At 32.8% G+C, this 12,112-nt stretch overlaps 1 protein-coding gene across 4 annotated transcripts in view; it reads right to left on the bottom strand.

The window, feature by feature from the left end:
• mast4 (microtubule associated serine/threonine kinase family member 4) overlaps positions 1-12,112 on the bottom strand; it is a 241,142-nt gene that overhangs the window by 28,633 nt on the left and 200,397 nt on the right. For all 4 annotated transcript variants that reach the window (XM_061907856.1, XM_061907857.1, XM_061907859.1 and 1 more), the window contains 2 exons: positions 3,419-3,474; positions 3,239-3,330 (listed from right to left, as the gene is read on the bottom strand). In XM_061907856.1, the coding sequence (XP_061763840.1) occupies positions 3,239-3,330; positions 3,419-3,474 (148 nt within the window). The remainder of the gene's footprint in view (positions 1-3,238; positions 3,331-3,418; positions 3,475-12,112) is intronic.

Here is a 12,112-nt window from a genome sequence, read left to right as displayed (position 1 = left end):
CACTGACTTGAAGTTTCTCACACACTTGAATCACCACCAAATTTATGACACATTTTTCTAGAGACAAACAAACAAGCTAGCGACCTAACAAAGGAGCAAACAAACAAGCTAACAACCTAACAAAGAAGCAAACAAACAAGCTAACGACCTAACAAAGAAGCTAACAAACAAGCTAACGACCTAACAAAGAAGCTAACAAACAAGCTAACGACCTAACAAAGGAGCTAACAAACAAGCTAACGACCTAACAAAGGAGCTAACAAACAAGCTAAGGACCTAACAAAGAAGCTAACAAAGAAGCTAACGACCTAACAAAGAAGCAAACAAACAAGCTAGCGACCTAACAAAGAAGCTAACAAACAAGCTAACGACCTAACAAAGGAGCTAACAAACAAGCTAACGACCTAACAAAGGAGCTAACAAACAAGCTAACAACCTAACAAAGGAGCTAACAAACAAACTAACGACCTAACAAACGAGCTATGAAACAAGCTAATGACCTAACACAAACGAGCTATGAAACAAGCTAACAACCTAACAAAGGAGCTAACAAACAAACAAACAAGCAAACAACCTAACAAAGGAGCCAAAAAACAAGCTAACAACCTAACAAAGTGGCTAACAAACAAACATTCTAACGACCTAACAAAGAAGCTAACAAACAAGCTAACGACCTAACAAAGGAGCTAACAAACAAGCTAGCGACCTAACAAAGGAGCTAACAAACAAGCTAACGACCTACCAAAGGAGCTAACAAACAAGCTAACAACCTAACAAAGGAGCTAACAAACAAGCTAACGAAGAAGCTAACAAACAAGCTAACGACCTAACAAAGAAGCAAACAAACAAGCTAACGACCTAACAAAGAAGCTAACAAACAAGCTAACGACCTAACAAAGGAGCTAACAAACAAGCTAACGACCTAACAAAGGAGCTAACAAACATTCTAGCAACCTAACAAAGGAGCTAACAAACAAGCAAACAACCTAACAAACGAGCTATGAAACAAGCTAATGACCTAACACAAACGAGGTATGAAACAAGCTAACGACCTAACAAAGGAGCTAACAAACAAGCTAACAACTTAAGAAAGGAGCTAACAAACAAACTAAAGACCTAACAAACGAGCTATGAAACAAGCTAATGACCTAACACAAACGAGCTATGAAACAAGCTAACGACCTAACAAAGAACCTAACAAACAAACAAACAAGCAAACAACCTAACAAACAAGGTAGCAAACAAGCTAGTGACCTAACAAAGGAGCCAACAAACAAGCTAACAACCTAGCAAAGTAGCTAACAAACAAACATTCTAACGACCTAACAAAATAACTGATAAACTAACAAAAAACTGAGTAACTAAATAACTGATAAACAAAAAACTGAGTAACTAAATAACTGATAAACTAACAAAATAACTGAGTAACTAAATAACTGATAAACTAACTAAATAACTGAGTAACTAAATAACTGATAAACTAACAAAATAACTGAGTAACTAAATAACTGATAAACTAACTAAATAACTGAGTAACTAAATAACTGATAAGCTAACAAAATAACTGAGTAACTAAATAACTGATAAACTAACAAAATAACTGATAAACTAACAAAAAACCTGAGTAACTAAATAACTGATAAACTAACAAAATAACTGAGTAACTAAATAACTGATAATCTGAAATAAATAACTGATACTCTAACAAAATAACTGATAAACTAACAAAAAACTGAGTAACTAAATAACTGATAAACTAACAAAAAAACTGAGTAACTAAATAACTGATAAGCTAACAAAATAACTGAGTAACTAAATAACTGATAAACTAACTAAATAAATGAGTAACTAAATAACTGATAAACTAACAAAAAAACTGGGTAACTAAATAACTGATAACCTAACAAAATAACTGAGTAACTAAATAACTGATAAGCTAACAAAATAACCGAGTAACTAAATAACTGATACTCTAACTAAATAACTGATAAACTAACAAAATAACTGAGTAACTAAGTAACTGATAAGCTAACAAAATAACTGAGTAACTAAATAAATGATAAACTACTAAAATAACTGATAAACTAACAAAAAAACTGAGTAACTAAATAACTGATAAACTAACAAAATAACTGAGTAACTAAGTAACTAATAGTCTGAAATAAATAACTGATACTCTAACTAAATAACTGATAAACTAACAAAATAACTGAGTAACTAAGTAACTGATAAGCTAACAAAATAACTGAGTAACTAAATAAATGATAAACTACTAAAATAACTGATAAACTAACAAAAAAACTGAGTAACTAAATAACTGATAAACTAACAAAATAACTGAGTAACTAAGTAACTAATAGTCTGAAATAAATAACTGATACTCTAACTAAATAACTGATGAACTAACAAAATAACCAAGTAACTAAACAACTGATATTCTAACTAAATAACTGATAAACTAACAAAATAACCGAGTAACTAAATAACTGATACTCTAACTAAATAACTGATAAACTAACAAAATAACTGAGTAACTAAGTAACTGATAGTCTGAAATAAATAACTGCTACTCTAACTAAATAACTGATGAACTAACAAAATAACCAAGTAACTAAATAACTGCTACTCTAACTAAATAACTGATAAACTAACAAAATAACTGAGTAACTAAATAACTGATAAGCTAACAAAATAACTGAGTAACTAAATAAATGATAAACTAATAAAATAACTGATAAACTAACAAAAAAACTGAGTAACTAAATAACTGATAAACTAACAAAATAACTGAGTAACTAAATAACCGATTAACTAAATAACTGATGAACTAACAAAATAACCGAGTAACTAAATAACTGATACTCTAACTAAATAACTGATAAACTAACAAAATAACCGAGTAACTAAATAACTGATACTCTGACTAAATAACTGATAAACTAACAAAATAACCGAGTAACTAAATAACTGCTACTCTAACTAAATAACTGCTACTCTAACTAAATAACTGATAAACTAACAAAATAACCGAGTAACTAAATAACTGATACTCTAACTAAATAACTGATACTCTAACTAAATAACTGATAAACTAACAAAATAACAGAGTAACTAAATAACTGATAAACTAACTAAAGAACCTTTGTGGGACGTGTGTGAGTAAAGTTTGGTTGAGAAAACACGGCGGCCATGTTTGTGCCAGCATGGTCCACAAGAGGCACAGGAGTCGCACCCTCACCCGTACGCGCCGTTGCTGATGAGCTTGGTCAACTCGAAGTCCAGTTCGCAGGGTTTACGTCTGGACCTCAAGGCGGCACTCAGACCCTGGGCCTGAACACCAGCAGGGGGGGGAGAGAGAGATGATTATTTAGCGGCGGCGTCACCATGGAGACGTGTCGGCGAGGAGTAATGATCGTACACAGTCGTCCGTCTCCGCCACAGCGCCGTCACCAGCACTGCTCAGCTGGGCCATCTCTGCAGAAACACAGCACAGTTTTGCTTTGTCTTTGGCTTGAAAAAAAAACCCCTGAAGAAAGTCACTGCAGGAAAAGGTGCCATTTTTTCCCCAAAGACAATACCAAGTGTCACCACTAGGGGGCAGCAATCACTTTCACTGTGACTCATTATGTATATTAAATATATACAGTGTATATATATATATATATATATATTTTTTTTTTTTCATTATTTGCGATAATACAGTGTATAATATTGCATAAAAGTCCTATAATATGTAATCATAAGTAAATTAAAAAAATATATATGTATATTTAATTATGAATGTTTTCATTATTTGAGATAATACAGTGTATAATATTGTATAAAAGTCCTATAATGTATAATCTTAAGTAAATAAAATAAATGTATATAAAAAGTTTTCATTATTTTATTAAAAACAATAGTGTATAATATTGTATAAAAGTCCTATAATATATCATCTTGAGTAAATAAAATAAATTATATTTATATAAAAACGTTTTCATTATTTGAGATAATAGTGTATAATATTGCACTAAAGTCCTACAATATGTAATTATAAGTAAAAAAAAATAAATTCTATGTATAATAAATTGTTTCATTATTTGCGATAATACAGTGTAGAATATTGCAAAAAAGTCCTATGACATGTAATCCATCATCCATCTTCTTCCGCTTATCCGAGGTCGGGTCGCGGGGGCAGCAGCCTAAGCAGGGAAGCCCAGACTTTCCTCTCCCCAGCCACTTCGTCCAGCTCTTCCCAAGGCGTTCGGGTGGCATCCTGAGCAGATGCCCGAGCCAGATGAGGTGGTTCGGGCTAACTAACTAAAATGTACTGATTAACTAACTCAATAACTGACTGACTAAATAAATAATTGACCAATTAACTTACTGACAAACTAACTAGGTAATTGATTGACTAACTAAATAAAAGTGTACTGATTAACCAACTAAATAATCCACTAACTAAATAATTGACTAGTTAACTGACCAAATAACTGACTAACTAAATAACAAACTAACTTCAGGACAAACTAAATAACTGACCAATTGACTAAATAAATTACTGTCCATCTAACTAAATAAACAACTGAAAAAGAATTAACTAATTGAATAACAAAATAAATAAATAACGGACTAATTGCAGAACAAACTAAATAACTGACCAAATGACTAAATAAATGACTATTCATCTAACTTAATAAAAAACGGACTAACTAACTGACTAATTGACAAACAAACAAAATAAATAACTAGCCAACTAAATAACTAACTAAATAAATGACCAACTAACTAAAATGTACTGATAAACAAACTAAATAACTTTCTGACTAACTAAATAACTGACTGACTAACTAAATAATTGGGTAATTGATTGACTAACTACAAATGCACTGATCACCTAACTAAATAACCGACTGACCAGCAAAATAATTAACTAATTAACTAACCAAATAACTGACTAAATAAATAACAAACTAATTGCAGAACAAACTAAATAACTGACCAGTTGACTAAATAAATTACTGTCCATTTAACTAAATAAACAACTGGCTAACTAAATAAGTAACTGACTAACTAAATAACGGACTAATTGCAGAACAAACTAAATAACTGAACAAATGACTAAATAAATAACTGTCCAACTAATTAAATAAATAACTGACTAACTGACTAATTGACAAACAAAACAAATAACTAGCCAACTAAATAACTAACTAAATGACGAACTAACTAACTAAAATTTACTGTTAAACAAACTAAATAAATTTCTGACTAACTAAATAACTGACTGACTAACTAAATAATTGGGTAATTGATTGACTAACTACAAATGTACTGATCACCTAACTAAATAACCGACTGACCAGCTAGATCATTAACTAATTAACTAACCAAATAACTGACTAACTAAATAACAAACTAATTGCAGAACAAACTAAATAACTGACCAGTTGACTAAATAAATGACTGTCCAACTAACTAAATAAATAACTGACTAACTAATTGACTAATTGACAAACAAAACAAATAACTAGCCAACTAAATAACTAACTAAATGACCAACTAACTAACTAACTAACTAACTAAAATTTACTGTTAAACAAACTAAATAACTTTCTGACTAACAAAATAATTGGGTAATTGATTGACTAACTACAAATGTACTGATCATCCAACTAAATAACCGACTGACCAGCTAGATAATTAACTAAATAACAAACTAATTGCAGAACAAACTAAATACCTGACCAGTTGACTAAATAAATTACTGTCCATCTAACTAAATAAACAACTGACTAACTAACTGACTAACAAACTAAATAAATAAGTAACCGACTAACAAAATAACGGACTAATTGAAGAACAAACTAAATAACTGACCAAATGACTAAATAAATGACTGTCCAACTAACTAAATAAATAACTTGACTAACTAATTGACTAATTGACGAACAAAACAAATAACTAGCCAACTAAATAACTAACTAAATAAATGACCAACTAACGGACTAACTAAAATATACTCTTAAACAAACTAAATAACTTTCTGACTAACTAAATAACTGACTGACTAACTAAATAATTGGGTAATTGATTGACTAACTACAAATGTACTGATCACCTAACTAAATAACCGACTGACCAGCTAGATTATTAACTAATTAACTAACCAAATAACTGACTAACTAAATAACAAACTAATTGCAGAACAAACTAAATAACTGACCAGTTGACTAAATACATTACTGTCCATCTAACTAAACAACTGACTAATTGACTAACAAACTAAATAAGTAACTGACTAACTAAATAAAAGACTAATTGCAGAACAAACTAAATAACTGATCAAATGACTAAATAAATAACTGTCCAACTAACTAAATAAATAACTGACTAACTAATTGACTAATTGACAAACAAAACAAATAACTAACCAACCAAATAACTAAATGACAAACTAACTAACTAAAATTTACTGTTAAACAAACTAAATACATTTCTGACTAACTAAATAATTCGGTAATTGATTGACCAACTGCAAAAGTACTGATCACCTAACTAAATAACCGACTGACCAGCTGGATAATGAACTAATTAAATAACCAAATAACTAACTAAATAACAAACTAATTGCAGAACAAACTAAATAACTGACCAGTTGACTAAATAAATTACTGTCCATCTAACTAAACAACTGACTAATTGACTGACAAACTAAATAAGTAACTGACTAACTAAATACAAGACTAATTGCAGAACAAACTAGATAACTGAACAAATGACTAAATAAATAACTGTCCAACTAACTAAATAAATAACTGACTAACTGACTAATTGACAAACAAAACAAATAACTAGCCAACTAAATAACTAACTAAATGACCATCTAACTAACTAACTAACTAAAATTTACTGTTAAACAAACTAAATAACTTTCTGACTAACTAAATAACTGACTGACTAACTAAATAATTGGGTAATTGATTGACTAACTACAAATGTACTGATCACCTAACTAAATAACCGACTGACCAGCTAGATCATTAACTAAATAACAAACTAATTGCAGAACAAACTAAATAACTGACCAGTTGACTAAATAAAGTACTGTCCATCTAACTAAATAAACAACTGACTTACTAACTGACTAACAAACTAAATAAATAACTGAGTAACTAAATAACGGACTAATTGCAGAACAAACTAAATAACTGACCAAATGACTAAATAAATAACTGACTAACTAATTGAATAATTGACAAACAAAACATATAACTAGCCAACTAAATAACTAACTAAATAAATGACCAACTAACTAACTGACCAGCTAGATAATTAACTAAATAACAGACTAATTGCAGAACAAACTAAATAACTGACCAGATGACTAAATAAATTACTGTCCATCTAACTAAATAAACAACTGTCTAACTAACTGACTAACAAACTAAATAAGTAACTGACTAACTAAATAACGGACTAATTCCAGAACAAACTAAGTAACTGACCAAATGACTAAATAAATGACTGTCCAACTAACTAAATAAATAACTGACTAACTAATTGACTAATTGACAAACAAAACATAACTAGCCAACTAAATAACAAACTAAATAAATGACCAACTAACTAACTAACTGACCAGCTAGATAATTAACTAAATAACAAACTAATTGCAGAATAAGCTAAATAACTGACCAGTTGACTAAATAAATTACTGTCCATCTAACTAAATAAACAACTGACTAACAAACTGACTAACAAACTAATTAAGTAACTGACTAACCAAATAACGGACTAATTGCAGAACAAACTAAATAACTGACCAAATGACTGAATAAATGACTGTCCAACTAACTAAATAAATAACTTACTAACTAATTGACTAATTGACAAACAAAACATATAACTAGCCAACTAAATAACTAACTAAATAAATGACCAACTAACAAACTAACTAACTAAAATTTACTATTAAACAAACTAAATAACTTTCTGGCTAACTAAATAACTGACTGACTAACTAAATAATTGGGTAATTGATTGACTAACTACAAATGTACTGATCACCTAACTAAATAACCGACTGACCAGCTAGATAAGTAACAAATTAACTAACCAAATAACTGACTAACTGCAGAACAAACTAAATAACTGACCAGTTGACTAAATAAATTACTGTCCATATAACTAAATAAACAACTGACAACTAACTGACTAATTGAATAACAAACTAAATAAATAACTGACTAACTAAATAACGGACTAATTGCAGAACAAACTAAATAACTGACCATCCATCTAACTTAATGAAAAACGGACTAACTAACTGACTAATTGACAAACAAACAAAATAAATAACTAGCCAACTAAATAACTAAGTAAATAAATGACCAACTAACTAACTAACTAAAATTTACTGATAAACAAACTAAATAACTTTCTGACTAACTAAATAATTGGGTAATTGATTGACTAACTACAAATGCACTGATCACCTAACTAAATAACCGACTGACCAGCTGATAATTAACTAATTACCTAACCAAATAACTGACTAACTAATAAACAAACTAATTGCAGAACAAGCTAAATAACTGACCAGTTGACTAAATAAATGACTGTCCATCTCACTAAATAAACATCTGACTAACTAACTGACTAACAAACTAAATAAGTAACTGACTAACTAAATAACGGAGTAATTGCAGAACAAACTAAATAACTGACCAAATGACTAAATAAATGACTGTCCAAGTAACTAAATAAATAACTAACTAACTGACTAATTGACGAACAAACAAAATAACTAACTAACTAAATAACTAACTAAATAAATGACCGACCAACTATATGACCGCCTCCAAGCCTCTTGTCAGTCATTCATTAGGGTCCGCCCTGCAATGGCAAAGGACATCCATGTCCTTTGCCATGCAAGGACCCTATTGAATCTGTAACGTTTCTTATTATTAGGGTCCGCCCTGCAATGGCAAAGGACATCCATGTCCTTTGCCATGCAAGGACCCTATTGAATCTGTAGCGTTTTATTATTATTAGGGTCCGCCCTGCAATGGCAAAGGACATCCATGTCCTTTGCCATGCAAGGACCCTATTGAATCTGTAGCGTTTTATTATTATTAGGGTCCGCCCTGCCAGCAAAGGACATCCATGTCCTTTGCTAAGGCAAGGACCCTATTGAATCTGTAACGTTTCTTATTATTATTATTAGGGTCCGCCCTGCAATGGCAAAGGACATCCATGTCCTTTGCCATGCAAGGACCCTATTGAATCTGTAACGTTTCTTATTATTATTAGGGTCCGCCCTGCCAGCAAAGGACTCTGTCCTTTGCCATGGCAAGGACCCTATTGAATCTGTAGCGTTTTATTATTCTTTATTATTATTCCGCACCGTCGCACCCCAATTTCACCCCCTTAGCATGCTTCAAAACTCACCAAAGTTGACACACACGTCGGTCTACCGTGACACCACAACATATTAAGCAACCAAACCCCAAAAATGAAAATTGCGCGCTAGCGCCCCCTAGGAAGAGATTAAAAACAGACTGCTTGTAACTTCCGTTAGGAATGTCGTAGAGACATGAAACAAAATCCTCTATGTAGAACTGACCAAGACCTAAATTCCCCATCAGAAACTCCTATACCCAAAATCAACAGAAATTTGGCAAAAACTCTTTCAAAGCAAAATTTTCCTAAAAAATGCTATTTTTGCCTCTTTGAGCTGTAATTTGACCCGCTTAAAATGCTTCAAAACTCACCAAACTTGGCAGACACATCAGAACTAATAGAAATTTCGATCTAATGAAAAAAAAATGTAATAAAACTCAAAAATGCGCTCTAGGGCAATTTTTGAATAAAACACAGAAAAAACTGCTTCCAGGAAGAAAAAACAGACAAAACTGCTTGTAACTTCCGGTAGGAATGCCAGAAAGACATGAAACAAAAACTTCTATGTAGGTCTCACTTAGACCTACATTTTAATAATTGACAGCTAGCACAAAAAATCAACAGGAAGCTGGCAATTACCCCTTCAAAATAAAAGTTTTGTAAAAACCCGTCACCTTTTTCAAATCGAAACTCCTCCCAGTGCGTTTGTCGTTTCGGCTTCAAACTCGCACAGGGGAGAGATTGAACCCTTTTAAAAAAAGTGGTCGGACAAAGTTGTGATTACTGCTCCGGTTTGGATTTTACGCGCCTTCAAAGAACCCCTGTGCAAATTTTCCTAAAAAATGTCATTTTTGCCTCTTTGAGCTGTAATTTGACCCCCTTAAAATGCTTCAAAACTCACCAAACTTGGCACACACATCAGGACTGGCAACAATTGCGAGCTGATAAAAAAACCAAACCCCAAAACTCAAAATTGTGCTCTAGCGCCCCCTAGGAATACAACACAGACAAACTGCTCCTAGGAAGAAAACAAAGACAAAACTGCTTGTAACTTCCGGTAGGAATGTCAGAGAGACATGAAACCAAAACCACTATGTAGGTCTGACTTAGACCTACATTTGAATAATTAACATACTTTGGCAAAAATCAACAGGAAGCTAGATATTTTCACTTCAATACAACAACTGCATTACTTTCACAATGCATTAAATAGTGGGACGAAGGCGTCTTAAGCCCTGGGGCTCGGGGGCAGCAACCCAAGGCGCGCTCGCACCTTCGCACCCTAATTTGACCCCCTTAACATGCTTCAAAACTCACCAAATTTGACACTCACATCGGTATGGAGCGGCAGACCAACTTATTAAGCAACCAAACTCCAAAAATTAAAATTGCGCGCTAGCGCCCCCTAGTAAGAGACAAAACACAGACTGCTTGTAACTTCCGTTAGGAATGTCGTAGAGACATTAAACAAAAACCTCTGTGTAGGTCTGACTTAGACCTACATTTCCAATAAAAAATGTCTATACCCAAAATCAAAAGAAATTTTGCAAAAACTCATTCAAAGCTACATTTACGCAAAAAATGCTATTTTTGCCTCTTTGAGCTGTAATTTGACCCCCTTAAAATGCTTAAAAATTCACCAAACTTGGCACACACATCAGGACTGGCAGAAATTGCGATCTAGTGAAAAAACAAAACCTTAAAACTCAAAATTGCGCTCTATTGCAATTTTTGAAAAAAACACAGAAAAAACTGCTCCTAGGAAGAGGAAACAGATAAAACTGCTTGTAACTTCTGGTAGGAATGTCGGACAGACATGAAACAAAAACCTCTATGTAGGTCTCACCTAGACCTACATTTTGATAGGTAGCATCTTTCAGTTAAAATCAACAGGAAGTTGGCAATTACCCCTTCAAAATAAAAGTTTTGTAAAAAGCCGTCACCTTTTTCCAGACAAAACTGCTTGTAACTTCTGTTAGGAATGTCGTAGGGACATGAAACAAAGACCTCTATGTTGGTCTGACTAAGATCGGGACTCGGGACACGGCGGCGGCGGCGGCGGCCAACGGCGGACCCGACCAACGCTGCTTGCAGCTTTAATTATTATTCTTCCGCACCGTCGCGCCCCAATATCACCCCTTTAACATATTCCAAAACTCACCAAAGTTGACACACGCGTCGGTCTACCGTGACACCACAACATATTAAGCAACCAAACCCCAAAAATGAAAAATGCGCGCTAGCGCCCCCTACGAAAAAAAAAAAACAGACTGCTTGTAACTTCCGGTAGGAATGTCGTAGAGACATGAAACAAAATCCTCTATGTAGAACTGACCTAGACCTAAATTCCCCATCAGAAACTCCTATACCTAAAATCAACAGAAATTTTGCAAAACCCTTTCAAAGCAAAATTTTCGCCAAAAAACGCTATTTTTGCCTCTTTGAGCTGCAATTTGACCCCCTTAAAATGCTTCAAAACTCACCAAACTTGGAACACACATCAGGACTGGCAGAAATTGTGATCTAATGAAAAAAAAAAAAAAAAAATCTCAAAATTGTGCTCTAGCGCAATTTTTCAATAAAACACAGAAAAAACTGCTTCCAGGAAGAAACCACAGACAAAACTGCTTGTAACTTCGGGTAGGAATGCCGGAAAGACATGAAACAAAAACTTCTATGTAGGTCTCATTAAGACCTACATTTTAGTAATTGACAGCTAGCAGAA

The sequence above is a fragment of the Nerophis ophidion genome, linkage group LG08 (genome assembly GCF_033978795.1).
Source record: "Nerophis ophidion isolate RoL-2023_Sa linkage group LG08, RoL_Noph_v1.0, whole genome shotgun sequence".
NCBI classification, from domain to species: Eukaryota; Metazoa; Chordata; class Actinopteri; order Syngnathiformes; family Syngnathidae; genus Nerophis; species Nerophis ophidion.
Note: the sequence above shows the minus strand (reverse complement) of the source record. Positions and strands in the feature narration are given on the sequence as shown.